The sequence below is a fragment of the Trachemys scripta genome, chromosome 6 (assembly GCF_013100865.1).
Source record: "Trachemys scripta elegans isolate TJP31775 chromosome 6, CAS_Tse_1.0, whole genome shotgun sequence".
Classification (NCBI taxonomy): Eukaryota; Metazoa; Chordata; order Testudines; family Emydidae; genus Trachemys; species Trachemys scripta.
The window spans coordinates 102,519,375-102,535,341 of record NC_048303.1 but is presented as its reverse complement, the minus strand read 5'-3'; the positions used below and the strand labels follow the sequence as shown (position 1 = coordinate 102,535,341).

Here is a 15,967-nt window from a genome sequence, read left to right as displayed (position 1 = left end):
TCCCCTGACTGCCCCCCCAACCCCTGACCCATCTAGCCCCCCTTCTCCCTGCCCCTGACTGCCCCCCCGAACCTCCGCCCCATCCAACCCCCCTTACTGTGCCACTCAGACCAGCGGGTCTGGAACCGCGCAGCGCCAGACACACTGCTGCATACATGCTGCCGTGCTCCCCCGCAGAGCCACAGCCCTTTCCCCCCCCCAGCACCTGCCTTCCAGATTTGAACACCTCAAAATTCAGGAGCACTCAAGCTCAGTTTGGGCAGCTGTTACTTCATTTCTCCCAAATTAAATATACTGATCCACTGTAACCTGCTGTAGAAAAAGTAGGATAAAATTGAGCAAGAAATGCTTCCCAGTGGTTATTAGGACTGGAATTGCTATTTTCCACTGCCATTGCCTTGTTTGTTTGTTTGTTTGTTTGTTTAAAAGGCAGACAGTCATATTGCATTGGCAAATTCCCATAGAAAGAAAGAGAGGAACAAAAGACTAATAAAGGCACCTCAACTTTTCTTCATTTTTGTAGGACAGTCTTATAATATGCATCCAGATATCCTCCAGTCACACAAGCTGAAAATTGTTCCACTTTACTGCAGTTCTGTAACCATATGGGAACCAATCCTGTCTGTGTTCTGTGCACATCTAAAATTCCTGCTGAATGACCTGCCTGGGAGCGAGTTACCAGTGACCCAGGGCTGCGGCGGAAGGAAGGTGCAGGTGGGGGGGAGAGAGCCCAGGGCTGGGGCTGCATGAGGTGTGTGTGTGGGGCAATGGTGGGGGGGAATGAGGGAGCCCAAAGCTGGGGCAGCAGGGGGTGTGGGTGGAGGGGGGAAGAGCCCAGGGCTGGGGCAGCAGGGGGGTCCGGCGAGGAGCCCAGGGCTGGGACGGGGGGCAGCCAAAATTTTTTTTGCTTGGGGCGGCAAAAAACCTAGAGCCGGCCCTGCATAAAATACAGCTACCTGGGAAGCAGAGGGGAGTCTTCTGAGGAGACAAAGCCTATATACCCAGTGCTATTTCATGTTATCGAAAAAACATTTCTTCCTTTTGTTATAACCTGTGCCAACTAAAGCTCACAAATGAAGCACTGGAGAAAACACTTGTGGTGAGAGACTTAATGGCAGATTGCTGGCTCACTCTCCCAGCTTACGCCTTGACAAAGTTGGTCACCATTATAAAACTCAGATGTAAAGTGTAAAATAAAATGTTATTAGGAACAATGCTTTTTAAACAGAGATCATGAACCTTGATCACTCTATATATTGCTAGTTAGAACTATACCATATAATCAGTCCATTCATGGTTGGCCTGACACCATTTATACATTAGGGTCACTGGTGCAAAAGGAGAGGGAGGAAAGATTTGCATCTGGTAGACACTTTTTTTTTTTTTATGATCTAGGTAAGCTGCCTCTTTAAAAGCAGATTCATATATACAGGAGGATAATGACACACTAATTATATGGCTGAATGTATTATGCACAAACTATTGCTACTATTCAGATCCAGGATCAGCAATTGAGAGGTCATTCAAACACAATTTTTAGTAAACATGTATTCATAAGAGCTGTAGTCCAAGGATATGTTATTTATTTTTTTTAAAGATAAGATTTACAATGGCACTGCAGTATGTGTGCAAATGAACTCACTAGTACAGAGTGGTGATTGGCTGAATTACTTCTGATTTCCAACTCCCATCATCCAAAAGTGAGCTGTTGGTAAGGCAGCAGCAGGGGGTCTGATCAGAGGGTCTAGGAATAATACAGGAACAGACTGCCTGGTGCTCCCAAGGGAGTCAGGAAGGGTTGGAAATTGGATGAAATCTAGGGTTCTGGAAAGCAGCTAGAGGAACGGCTGGCTGGCTGGCGAGCCAGGGCTGCAAGAAGCAGCAGGAAGGAGAAGAGAAGCCAGAAGTTGGGCTAAGAGCCATGGGTGCTGAGTGAGTCAGGGCTAGAATCAGGTCTGGTCTACATGGGATAGTTTTACTAGTTATACTGGCATAGTATACTGCTATAGTCCCTGGGACAGACAGTCCTATCGTGGTGTAAGAGTGGCTTTTTGGTTTTGCTTGAACCCCTTCACAAGCAACATAAATGAAAATGAAAAAAGTCATTCATATCAGAGTAACTGTGTCCATAGGGGGTTATACCTGTGTAACTATCCGTTTAAATTGACACCTTAGGTTATACCAAAAAACTTTCTCCCTTATAGACAAGGCTTCAATCTCGTGGTTCCTACAGAACAGCACTGGTGCCTATCCCAAGACAGCTACCACCTCATTATTTGTTTGCTTCTTTAATGATTGACCATTTCATTGATTTTCAGCAAAACAAGAATACACAGCTGGAGTGCAAAACATTTCAGTAAGAGTAGGAGAAAGTTATCAAACACAATTAATCAATATCCATATCACATGTAAAGATTATTGGGTCCTGTGGCAATGTCCTTTTATTGAACATAATACTCAGAAGATATAGTCGAAGTATTTTCAAATTACTGGAGTTCATTACGTCTGTTGCAGATGATTTTCCCCAGAGCTATCAAGTCCCATAGGCCAAGGTACCAATTCTCCCATCCTGGTGGAATAACAGCTTTCCATCACTGCAGGATAACTGACTATCCACAAAGCCCAAACTAGCCACCTCTCTTGTTGGTCGGTTAGCTCTAGAAATGTAAGGAACATTCCCAGCAGTAACAGCAAGGATGGCTAACACAGAGACACATAGGGAATCAAAGTGATTCAGGCGTATGCCTCCTACTTACAAGGTTTTTATTAAGGGCCTGATTTTGACTCACCACAGTTTTACATTGGCGTCATTCCACTGACTTCAATAGCATTACTTCTGATTGATATCAGTGTGAGATCAGAATCAGACCCTAAATGCTTTACAGAATGAGTCACAATTATTTCATTCAAGTTATTTTACAAAAATGTTGGTTATAAATGTCAGGTTCATTTACTTTGCAAAAATAGAACAATTAATCCCAACTTTCATAAATATTGTATTTTGCTCCTGCAAATTCATAACATTTTGTAAGTCACCTTTCATTGAGTGGGATATCCCTTCCACTTATTCATATAGCAAGTGAACATATTCAAATAATCACATTGCAGGGAAAGATCCTGTAAATTACCCACATAGAGAGAACAATAAAGTACACACAGCAACATTCCATTCTTCCTTGTCACATTAGCGTCTATTTTGCACAGTACTGTAACTCAATTTTAAGAAACATCTTTGATCATTTAATGTTGATTCTGGTAGCCTTATTCACCTGAATCATACCTTACTCTGTTGACTGTCCCATTTCAATGTACTACTGAACATGAATGAGGGCAGCAAAACCAATCTCTAAATGAGTATTTAATCTATCTCACTCCCACCCAGTTATTGAGCTGTCTTCAGCATCACCAGAAAGTCCTCCAGTGCAAACATGGAGGCTAGGCAACTGCTTCATACTTTTTAATATTTTAAAATACTCTATTGTTGGTAGTATTTGTTACACAAAGATTCTTTCTTCTCATGTAATAGCAATAATATATAGGACCTGATTCTCCTCTTACACTGGTGTAAATCAGGATTGACTCCTTAGAAGTCAATGGAATTACATGTCACCTTCAACCCTGTTTATGCTATGGATATTTCTCAAAGATTTCCCACCATTGCTAATGGTGGCTCACCTCCACCAGTGTTAGCAATACTGGGAATACATGTTATAGATGAGGTCACCAATTGCTGCGAGCATTTTAAATAAAGATGCTCAGAAAATGCCAGTTGTTCTTTAAGGGAAACTTTTGTTCATCAGAAAAACCAGACAATTTTGACCAAAATGAAAATCTTGAGCAATATTTTTTGTTTAGGTTGAAAAGTCCCTCTTCAATGAAAAAAACAAAAACGCGTCAATTAAAATAATTAGACTAGCTCTAACTTTAAGTTGCATTGTTGCTTAGACTTCGGCTTTGTCTTCAGTGCAAAAAAAGAAAATATGTGATTTTACATTGAGATAGCTAACTCAAGATCACCATGTCAGTGTAAAATGCTAGTGGAGACAAAGCACTGTAGTTTTACCTCAATGCAGCCATGTGAGGGTTGACCTTGACTAGCTACACAACAGTAATAACTACCTATGCTGTTACTCCACTATTCCATTGAGTTAGCTATCTCAATGTAAAAAACACACCTCTTTTCACAGAGAAAAGTCTGGCTCTGAGCAGGTCTAATCAACCTGGTGTTTAAAACAGTGGTGACAGCTTTTGGCTCGTATATGCTTGGGATCTCAACTTCGCTGACACCAACGGAACTGACCCAGTGTAGCAAGGAGGAGACATTTTGAAGAGATTAGACTTCCACACCATGCTCCCCCCCACCTCTCTTTCACACAGTGAAACATCTTTTACATTTCAGGTAACGTTATACATGATGTAAAGAGATAATCTACATCTTCACACGGATGCTAATGATTATGGGGCTTAAAGGTGCTTTTGAGCAGGTTAATTGTGCTCATATACATTTGAATGCAAGTCTGAATGTAGGGGTCCTATATCAGAATCTTTAATCTTCTGAATCTCACACTTGCAATCCTCCACAATCATGACCACCTTCACAACGGCGACAGACCTGGTGCAGTTCAGCTCCAAGCGTTTCATGGTGAACTTGGTAGGCAAGCAGTGGGAACAAAACGTGTAAAGACGATCTTCTGGGCCAGGGACGTGAAAGGAACTACACTTCCCAAAGCACAAGTTGTTCTGCACCACCACCTTTTCACAGTTCTCATGCACAATACTCTGAAACAGCGAACAGGTTGCAGTTACTACATAGCATTGGCATTGTAAACACTTGTTGGCCCTATCCTCCTTTCTTTGCACATTCAAAACTCCCACGGACTTTGCTGGAAGATGTAGACACAAAAATAATGGAAGATTGGGCTTATACAACTAATATATAAGTTTCTTCTCTTACTGTTAGTTACTGTAGTATTCACACCATTTACAAATTATTTTAAGTAGCAAAAGAATTAGTTACCTAGTGAGTTTCCCACTTACTTGGACAGTATTAGTATAATATATAACTTGACATTTATGTGTATCATATTTGATTCAAAGGGCCTTTATGTTTGAAAAATCACGACCAAGTTTGAGTCACGTCTGTAATATTAAGCACTGGTCTATGCTGGAAGTTATAACTTCTTTGACTAGACATTTTTTTTAACCAACATAGTTATAAGCCCGAGTGTGGATGCAATTATACCAATATAAAGATGCCTTATACCAGGATAGCTATTCCACATCCCAGACTTGAATCAACTAACCTGATATAAGCACTTTTATACTGGTGTAACTTTGTCCACAGTAGAGAGAGGTTAATGCTTTAACAATACCAGTATAGTTAAAGTGGTACAATCTTCTAGTATAGACAAGGCTTTACTCCTCATTTTTAGTAGAGCAGGTCAAGAATTTCAGTTTAGCCATAAAACCACAAACAAACCTCTGAATAACTGCACTGAGACTGATTGTATAAATAAACTTACTATTCTTCCTGCTATTCAGGCTAATCAGGACATATGGTTTGTGTTTGATTACAGATAAAAAATAACCCCTCCTGCTCATTGTATATTGATTACATTGGTTCCCAGACCTGTGCTCAACAATGTGACTCGTTGAACTAAAGCAAAAGTTTTTTTCAGTACTATTGGATGTCTATGAAGTGGTCTTGCTGCTAGCACGTGGAATTGACCTGTATTTCCTTAGTCAGGGATTACAACAGATGACACAAGAGAGTGAAGTTTGTGAAGGCAGAATGATGGGAGCAAATACTACAATTGGGTCTCTTGCCTGAGACCTGTTCTTACCTGAGAAAAAGGCAGCGTCCTGCAGGTCTCCTGGTACATATCGTTGGTCTTGATTGGCAGAACAACCTCCTCAGAAGCTGAATTTTTTTTAAACATAAAATGGTCCCAGAATTTTTTAGCATCTTTCCTGTAGGGGGGCTCAGCTTCCTTCTTGTTGACTGAGTGTGAAGGTAGGAAGCGTCTCATGCTTTCAGAATGGGAGGTCTCTTCAGGTGCAGTCCAGCTTCCCAGATCTCGGTGCACATCAAGCTCTACATATGGAAGGATAAATCTGGATGATTTTTTTTCTCCTTGCTTCCTGCTCTCTGTTGCCAGCTCTGGTGCTGCTACAAATAAACTTGGTTCTTCTAGGATTTCTTCATAGTCCATGGGATCTTGCACCAGCAACTTGCTAGGGCCCTCTCTTTCAAGCAAATATTTATCTTGATAGGAAAGGTGCTGAATTCTCCTCTTGTTCCTTTGCAGCTTTCCACTTTGTCCTGGTGCTCCAAGACCTGAGATCACGAGCAGATGAAGCAGCAGCAGAAACATATTAATCTTACTTGTGTGGACTTTTAATTTAAATGTCCTGCAGTTTCAGGTGAGCGAAGGAAGTGGCATGTAGTCTGCTAGCTTTATAAAGGAACTGAAGTCATTCTATGGATGCTGTGGGGGCAGGGGCTACAAAGGGGAGGACCCAGGGTAACCAGTTAAACTCATTTACTGTAGATTATAATTATGATAAGGGAATTTCTGTTAATTCAACCCATCTTTTACTCCTGGATGCATGTATTCGAAGTTCCTATCTAAACCTAGTTCCCCAGGGGGGTGATTAGTTGGGAAAAAATGTTTGGATAAGTTGTTTAGCTGTAGTCTGGAAATGTGGAAAAGTTCCTGAATGTTTATTAGCTCATTCAACATGTCCTTTATATTTTTTCACATACCCCCACACACCATCACAGCTGAATCAAAAAGGGATGTCCTATTGTGATGAAACATCAGAGAAAGCAAGGGCAATAAAACAATTTCAAAACATGAAGATAGATTTGTAGACTTACATAGAGATACCAGCCCACATTTTCAAAAGAGATCCCTAATTTACATGCTTCACGTTTTCAGATCTATCCATTAATTTTGGGTGCCTTTGATATTAAGGTACCCTATCTAGGACTTAATTTTTTTACTTGAATTAGATTTTAGCTTCTCAGAATCTATGGAAAATCAGGCCCCACGTATCTCAAGCTGGGCAACCAAAAATGGAGACACCTGAATTTAGTGCACACTTCTGAAAATTTGGCCCTCAGAGACTTGTTGAAGCTCAAATAGTGAATCACTGGCATGGGTGAGAACTACATCTTGTGAATTTTCCACCATATCACCCTGTCTCTCTTGTGTAAGGGAGAAATAACATGTTTGTACATGAATAAAATGGACACACTTTTAACAAAACTGTATTAACAATTAATTCATTAAATAGCAATATATCTGTTCATACACATTCACACCTCCACATTCAGAATAGCTGTTCAAAGATGTGACATGCAATTCCCATAGAGCCTAGTCCTTCAGCACATAGTCCAAAATCTGGCAAAACTCCCATTGACAATTAAGCCATATAAATCTGGATAATTTTTGATTAACAAAGCAGAAAGTGTGGTACCACCAACTCCCAAGAATGCTGTTCTAGGCTTATGTCATATATGCCTTTTAACTGCTCCATCTGAAAACTGTTTTGCCTCTAACAATTTATACATTAGATTGGATTATAAACAATATTCAGCTAGCCCCAGTTTAAGAAACCACTGCTGTTAGCTTCATGGTGTTACATAAATAATAAATTGTGCTAACAGCTTTCTTAATCAAGATGTTGCCAATCTATAGGTATGTTGGAAATATCTGTCAAGGACAATTTTTTCTCACTTTTGAAGCTTGCATAAAAGAATTGCCAAAAAGCATGAGAGAGTTAGAACCATGCAGGTTTTAGTTTAAATTGTGCACCTATAGATCGCAGCTTAGATCAATATAACAGAAAACGCTCCTCAAACTATAACACCTATTATTTTTGAAGATGAATACCAATACTTGCCATTTTAGTACTAGTATTTAGTGTCTACACATCATTGATTCCATTTGAATATCAATAAGCTGTTAGACTGGCTTAAATCAAGGTGCTGCCAACCTGAAGATTAGTGTTAAAGACCTAGTTGATCTATGATAAATGAATGTCATTATTTGTCTTTCACCTCAGAGGGCTTAGTTTATTGCCCTCTAATTGGACTAAACCTATTGCCCTGCAAAGTTCTTGCGAGACACCGACTTGCAGCATTTATTGTTGCTATGCATGTGCATTACAACACCACTAGTGCAAAGATATTTGAGATTTAGACCTTATCTTCACCATAAGGTTAACCTGAATTATAATTCAAGTGTTGCCCTAAACTTGCGTCCCATCACACACAAAAACCTGTAACTCAAGCATGGTGGTGATTCCAACTTGAGTTGGCCAGTCCATCAGGATATATAGGCTTCAGCTTAAACCACAGACCACCATAAGATATGCCTCCAGAAGTCTTAGTGCCACACACAAATGAGTGACGTGCCAGTGTGGCCATGGCAGTTCACGTGCTAAATCACAGTGCAGCCACTCTCACTTGAGCTGGGCTAACTCAAGACGGGTAACTCAAGTGTAGAAAACTTAAGTTAACTGTTCAGTAAAGGCATACCCTAAACACAAGGTCTTAAATCTAATTTCCTATTTTTAGTGTCTAATAACTTTAACCAATATAATGTACTAAAATTTCTCTTATCTAGTGCAAGTTGAATAATAACCATTATAAATTATTTAACACATTTTCTGACATTAAAAAAGTCAATTATATTTTAAGATTATTCATTTAGCTACAGGACTGGACTGATAACTAGACAGATTTATTTGTATCTTGGCCAACACACCAGGTATTGAAACAGGAGACAAAAAGGACAAGGAGTCTGGTGGCACCTTAAAGACTAACAAGTCTAACAAGTTAGTCTTTAAGGTGCCACCAGACTCCTTGTTGTTTTTGTAGATACAGACTAACACGGCTACCCCCTGATACGAGACAAAAAGGAGTTTTCACCAGCAAAGCTATTTTCCACTTGCTTTGTTTAAGCTGGAATAGCCCTAAAACAGATTTAAAATTTCAAACTTCCGCCATGATCTTGAAAACACAATTCTATGCAAATGCATAGTCCCATTGCCTAAAGACACTCACATGCAAGTTTGTAGGAGAGAGAGAGAGAGAGAGCGCTTGCATGTGTGTGCCCTGATCCAGCTCCCCTTGAAGTCAACAGAAAGACTGTCAGCAAAGAACATACACATGAGCAAAAGCAAAGTATTGCATACATGCTGTGCATTATGCCGTTTTATTATTACAATTATTTATAGTACAGTAGCACCTAGAGGTTAGGGGCAGAGCTGGGGAAAACACCCAGGTTACCTGAGTTCCAGGCCAGTGCCCCAGCCATTGGATCATGCTGCCTCTCTGCAAATACAATGCAGGGGTCTATACTCAGCCCTTATTTCTTCCAGATCCTCCCTGCATAAGGCAAGATAACTTTCCCCAGCAAACTCTGAATAGAATCTTTGGTAATAATACAAAATATTTACAAATCCACTTCTTGAGATAAAAAATAACTATCTGCAATGGATACTGGACTAGGGAGACTGTCATCATAACCCAGTAAAGCAACTGTCACATTCCTACAAAATGCAGTGTAGCAATATATATACACAACTATATTTGTTCTGCTTCAGTATTTGGGTAAGGAGTATTTTTGCTCCATTTTAGATGTTAAATTTTGTGGGCTAAATACCGTGCTCAAATTCGAACAGACTTTCACCCCATAGTAGCATTTTATTTTTGAGTACACCGCTTTCACTTGAACTAGTCACCATTAATGCTTTCTAATCTTTTAAAGCACAGAGATCTACAGATAACACGGCTGTTACTCTGAAACTTATCATTATTCATTTGCTTTAGATTGTTCAGTCCTCATGGACATAAACTGAGTAATTAGATACATTGCCAATTGATACCTAAATATAGTTCTTAGGCAATGGTGGAATTATTTTCCTTCCGTTGAGCTAAATAGGGTCATTATAGTATAAATTATGAACAACCCTTTAAACTTCTATCCAGAGAAAACTTTTAAAGAACCCATTTAAAGACCTCAGAATTAATTAATTACTACTTTACAATTATTATACATTCCAAAGAAAATTCTCTTTTTCTTAAGTTTATTGAGTTTTTAAAAAGGCAGAAAGAGTCACATACGTTCCTTTCATAGCACAGTTACAATAACTAACCTAATAGACTTGTGAGCGATATAACGAGACAAAAAATATGATGGCTTTTACATCTTAAAATTTATATACATCACCTATTTCCATTGCAGTGAGGTTCTTAAATTTTTTTGCTAATTTGTATAGCAGAATTTCATCCACATCTTTATAATGTTTTTCTCTGTATGCTCATCCCAACAGGAATAAAACTAGCATTCCAAGCTGATGCCAAAATTTAGATGCCTAAGTTTGAAAAGGTTGCCCTCTACGTACAATAAAATTGCAGTGTTAAATGTGTTGGTCCTTTAGCCTTACCTTATAGTAAAAAACTATATATATAGCCTTATAGTAAAAAACCCCAATAACATGGGAAAATCTACACAGAAATATTCATTTGAGAATGAAATAAGAAGCCCAAATACAGAACACAATTTTTAAGTAGAGAATCCTAAAAAATGAAAGAGGGAGAGAAGGGGCAGGGACAAAAAAAAAATAATTAGGAAAGAAGTTTGAAGATGTTTGGAATCAATATTTTTATCAAATAAAACTTATGAGGTCAATTTTGTGATAATAATTAATCATTGGAACAACTTACCGAGGGACGTGGTGGATTCTCCATCACTTGCAATCTTCAAGTCAAGACAATGTTTTGCTTTTTAAAGATATGCTATAGCTCAGTTCTGGGCTTGATGTAGGAATGCCTCGGTGAGTTTCTGTGGCCTGCATTATGCAGGCAGCTAGACTAGACGATCACTGGGCCCTTCTGGCCTTAAACATCTATGAATCTATAAATCAGTTTTTAATTGTGATTTTTAAAACTGAAAGCATGCCTTTAATCTCACTTTTCCCTTTCTTATATCTGTTGTCAACGCCTGTGTCCTTCTTTGGATTTATTTCCTAAAATAGAATATTCTAGTGCTCGTCTGCTTAAAAAATAGACGCAGCCAAATATTCATGAGTGATTCTACAATAACAACCCAATGTATGCACCCAAAAGAGGTAGAAACATTAAAGGAAAACAGATTTCAGTAGCTGTATACAGTATACCACAGATGTATTGTGTTTACTACTTATAAACACATTTTTAATATGCTCATCACCACAGTCTCTGTCACAGGAAGAAAGCTTTTAAATACTTGGGTATTTAAGAGAAGTCCACAGCTATCATATAGGATTTATTTTTATTAGTATACAGCACATATTTAGGTATAACAGTAAATATAATGCATGTAACATGCTGTTTTTGGTACAAATATTAGATTAGCACCAGTCTAGTGATTTAAATAAGGTAGAACCACAGTGTTGATAGGACTATACACATAATGCTCTCTAGTATTTAGAAAGAATGAATGCAAATCAAAATGTAAATAAACTTCTCAGTTGTAGTGCCCACTAGAGGGAACTGGAACATTCTCTTCTGGATTTCTGTTTCCAAATTAGTTTTAAAAAGGCAAATTTGATCTGTATAATGTTAATTATACATTTATTAACACAAATTCAAACACCTGAACAACCCCACCCACCATAATCTTTAACGGAGTCAAATCCACAAGCCACTGAGGTCAATGAAAACAATTTCAGTGACTTCAGTGGGCTTTGGATCAGGCCCATAGTTCATTGAACATCCCTGAGATGGCGACTTTCTGTCACTACTGACATGGAAATGTATTCAAACCAGTGACTTACATGGAAGCATATTATATCCCTCTAACTAACAATCCCTTGAGCCATCCAGTGCTCTCATTGACCTGGTTTGGATTCATTACATTCTTTGAACCTCAGTATCCTTGCCAGAAATACAAAAGCTGTTCAAATTCTATCCTTGAATTTAAGGAAAGATCAAAGAGAATTCAGATATTATGAAATTATTTAAATCAGGGGTCGGCAACCTTTTAGAAGTGGTGTGCCGAGTCTTCATTTATTGCGTGCCAGTAATACATTTTAACGTTTTTTAGAAGGTCTCTCTAAAAGTCTATATTATATAACCAAACTACTGTTATATATAAAGTAAACAAAGTTTTCAAAATGTTTCAGAAGCTTTATTTAAAATTAAATTAAAATGCAGATCTTATCAGTTTACCTTGCTTTTCCTTGCTGAGTTTTCCAATGTCTGGCACATATTTGGATACTTTAAGCTGCACACAGGCTTCTGAGTGATCAGAACAGCTCCATCCATGTTGGCCTATTCCAAACTGGCACAGAGACCCCTCTGCAGAGTTCTGGGGGTGCTGATGCCCTCTGTGAGGTCACTCCATCCATTCCCCTTCCCTCCACACAGTCACACTGGGGAGCTTAAATGGTGCGGAAGGTTGTGTAGGCCTTTCACAGTTGAGTGACTTACACCCTCACTGTACTGCAGTATAGCTCACCTCTGATGTCGTTTGGTTAGGTATTGAGGCAAAAAAGTTACCCTGAGAGACTCATTAGACACAGCAACTCTGTAGTGTATCCAGTACACTACATTAAGAAGTTATTTTTCTAGTTTTTGTTCCAATTAAATTCTGAGTTTTTAAAAACTCTCTCAGAAATAAACTTAAATTTTAAAAAAGGCATCAAATCCCTAAGGATTGTACTTGCAATTGGGTCCAGGTGGGCAGATCCAATTAGAATCTAAAGTCTTTGGGGTTGGATTGTGGCTGGACATAAGAACGGCCATACTGGGTCAGACCAAAGGTCCATCCAGCCCAGTATCCTGTCTACCAACAGTGACCAATGCCAGGTGCCCCAGAGGGAGTGAACCGAACAGGTAATGATCAAGTGATCTCTCTCCTGCCATCCATCTCCACCCTCTGACAAACAGAGGTTAGGGACACCATTCCTTACCCATCCTGGCTAATAGCCATTAACAGACTTAACCTCCATGAATTTATCTAGTTCTCTTTTAAACCCTGTTATAGTCCTAGCCTTCACAACCTCCTCAAGCAAGGAGTTCCACAGGTTGACTGTGCCCTGTGTGAAGAACTTCCTTTTATTTGTTTTAAACCTGCTGCCCATTAATTTCATTTGGTGGCCCCTAGTTCTTATATTATGGCAACAAGTAAATAACTTTTCCTTACTCACTTTCTCCACACCACTCATTATTTTATATACCTCTATCATATCCCCCCCTTAGTCTCCTCTTTTCCAAGCTGAAAAGTCCTAGCCTCTTTAATCTCTCCTCATATGGGACCCGTTCTAAACCCCTAATCAATTTAGTTGCCCTTCTCTGAACCTTTTCTGTTGCCAGTATATCTTTTTTGAGATGAGGAGACCACATTTGTATGCAGTATTCAAGATGTGGGCATACCATGGATTTATATAAGGGCAATCAGATCTTCTCCGTCTTATTCTCTATCCCTTTTTGAATGATTCCTAACATCCTGTTTGCTTTTTTGACCACTGCTGCACACTGCATGGACATCTTCAGAGAACTATCCACAATGACTCCAAGATTTCTTTCCTGATCAGTTAGTTGTAGCTAAATTAGTCCCCATCATATTGTATGTATAGTTGGGGTTATTTTTTCCAATGTGCATTACTTTACATTTATCCACATTAAATTTCATTTGCCATTTTGTTGCCCAATCACTTAGTTTTGGGAGATCTTTTTGAAGTTCTTCACAGTCTGCTTTGGTCTTAACTGTCTTGAGCAGTTTAGTATCATCTGCAAACTTTGCCACCTCACTGTTTACCCCTTTCGCCAGATCATTTATGAGTAAGTTGAATAAGATTGGTCCTAGGACTGACCCTTGGGAACACTGCTAGTTACCCCTCTCCATTCTGAAAATTTACCAATTATTTATTTATTTATTTTTGTGCAGGTGGGCAAGGTGAGGAGAAGACAAAAGCAGACTTCCTTCCCCATGGTACTCCTGCACTGTGGGCCTGATCCAACTCCCACTGAGATTCTTCCCATGGACTCCAGTGAGGACTGGATCAGGTACCATGCTAGGACAGCAATGATAGAAGCACTCACATCCCTAACAGCAACCCAATATCAGCAACAGAGCTCACTCTGCAGATGAGCCCATTACCCCTCCCCCCACCACTTCTCTCGCTATAACTGCAAGTGAAAACAAAGCTAATAGAACTGCAAATCTGTAGGTTTTATTGCTGCTGAATTCAAACAACAGACAATTTACATTCACCAGTCATGGAACTTGCAAGTTGACTGTTGTGTTCGTTTATTTTTGTTTAAAAATACATGAATAAATTTACATGGCAATTAGGTGTAAAACCTAAGGCTTTAGTCTTCGGTGTAACAAAATTTGGGCATCTCATTAGAACAAATGACAGATCCAAATGCTGTGGCGGTGTTTGAAAACTGAAATTGGATTCAGATCTGAATTTTGCAAGTGGTCCCTATTGGTGTAATGAGCTCAAACCTAAACCAAGAACCAAACATTCTGGAACTTGGTGGTGCTTGAATTCTGGATCTATACGGAGTCTTTCTGTAATGAGAACCTATTTGCCCACCCCTTCCTTGCTATGCTTAGCACTGTGCTACCCCATTCACTCGATTTGATTCTAATATATCACAGCAGGAGTATAAAAATAAACCCTGATGATAATAAAGTTTCTTTTCTACACTTATACCCTCAGAATACTGCAAATATAAGTTAAATATTCTGTGCACAAGAAAGGCCAGATGGGTATGAGTGTCAGTTTTGTTTACAGCTTTCTTGAGCAGATATAGTTGTGCCTATTACCCTTCCTACAGTCTTTTGCTTGCCATTTCCCTCGCCTCTGCACCAAAACACAATTCTTTCCTTGCTTTGAAAGGCGAGATGGACTTCTTCTCCAGTTTGTGAAGGTGACAGGTTCTCCTCCATGCCACTCCCAATGGCCAGGATTAACTTGGTCATTAAAGCCTAATATGAATCAAAAAGATCAAGTCAGTGATATGCAGTTCACCTGCAGTCTGAAGCCTTCTGCTACAAAAGAAAGCCTATTCTTCTATTTCTCTAGTGAGAAGTACACAGAAGACTGTTTTGAAGGAAGAGAGCCAGAGCCATCCCTTGGGTAGGGCAAATCGGGAGCTTTGGGGGGTCCCGCGGGCCAGTGCGATTGGCCAGCGCGGTCGGTCCCAGAAGAGACAAATCCATCAGTTCCACACCAGGACCTGCACCCCCCCTAGGGACAGCCCTGAAGAGAGCACACCAGGACTGCAAGTAAAATACAGTGTGACTTCTGGTAAGGCAACTAGCATCATGTGAACAAGGAGACAGCATCCTTTCCGTTACTGTCACCCACCCCAAAATCTCTCCATTTCTCTAGACTTTATGTCCAAGTTTTTCTTGTGATATTTATCTTAATTTCCCTAGTAAGCATATTCTAGTCAAGAATGCAGCTTCAAACTTTATCCCAGCCCTCTTGTGAAAACAAATTCCTGTCAGCCTTTTAACATTCATACAGGCCTTGCCTAGACTAAGAAAATAGTTCATGTCTGAAAACATGTTGGCTAACAATTTTAAACATGTCTTTTCACCTAGTGCAGGCACAGCTTACCACCTTTAAAGCGTTAGTTGGTTCACCCCAAACACATAAATAGTGTTTAAAATAGTATTATCTAAGATATTCAGACATATCCTATTTTCCTAGTCTAGGCAAAGCCCCAGATGGAAATATATGAACTCACTAAATTTGTTGAGCCTGATTCTCCGCTCCATTACAACAGTTTTATACCACTGAGGTCAATGGAGTTGTACTAGTGTAAAACTGATCATCCAGCGGGGGTGAGGGGCCGGGTGAGAAATTAAGATGAAATACATCTCTATTTTACAGATTTGCAGAACTGGAACTTTCCTTTTATACATTTCTCTAAGTATTCAATAAAAGCAATTTA

General features: G+C 39.4%; 2 protein-coding genes across 8 annotated transcripts in view; both read right to left on the bottom strand.

Moving 5' to 3' along the window:
- Positions 1-1,580: 1,580 nt before the first annotated feature.
- CER1 (cerberus 1, DAN family BMP antagonist) lies at positions 1,581-8,872 on the bottom strand. Its single transcript, XM_034774678.1, has 2 exons — positions 5,844-8,872; positions 1,581-4,779 (listed from the first exon to the last, which is right to left on the bottom strand). Exons 1-2 carry the CDS (start codon positions 6,372-6,374, stop codon positions 4,486-4,488), a joined length of 825 nt encoding a protein of 274 aa, XP_034630569.1. The 5' UTR covers positions 6,375-8,872; the 3' UTR covers positions 1,581-4,485.
- Positions 8,873-13,819: 4,947 nt separating this feature from the next.
- Positions 13,820-15,967, bottom strand: part of FREM1 (FRAS1 related extracellular matrix 1) — a 97,273-nt gene continuing 95,125 nt past the window's right edge. For 5 of the 7 annotated variants that reach the window (XM_034773547.1, XM_034773546.1, XM_034773550.1 and 2 more), the window contains one exon: positions 14,794-14,993. In XM_034773547.1, coding sequence (XP_034629438.1) covers positions 14,794-14,993 — 200 coding nt within the window. Of the gene's footprint in view, positions 14,994-15,967 lie in introns of all 7 variants that reach the window. The other 2 variants (XM_034773549.1, XM_034773548.1) reach the window with 1 other exon arrangement.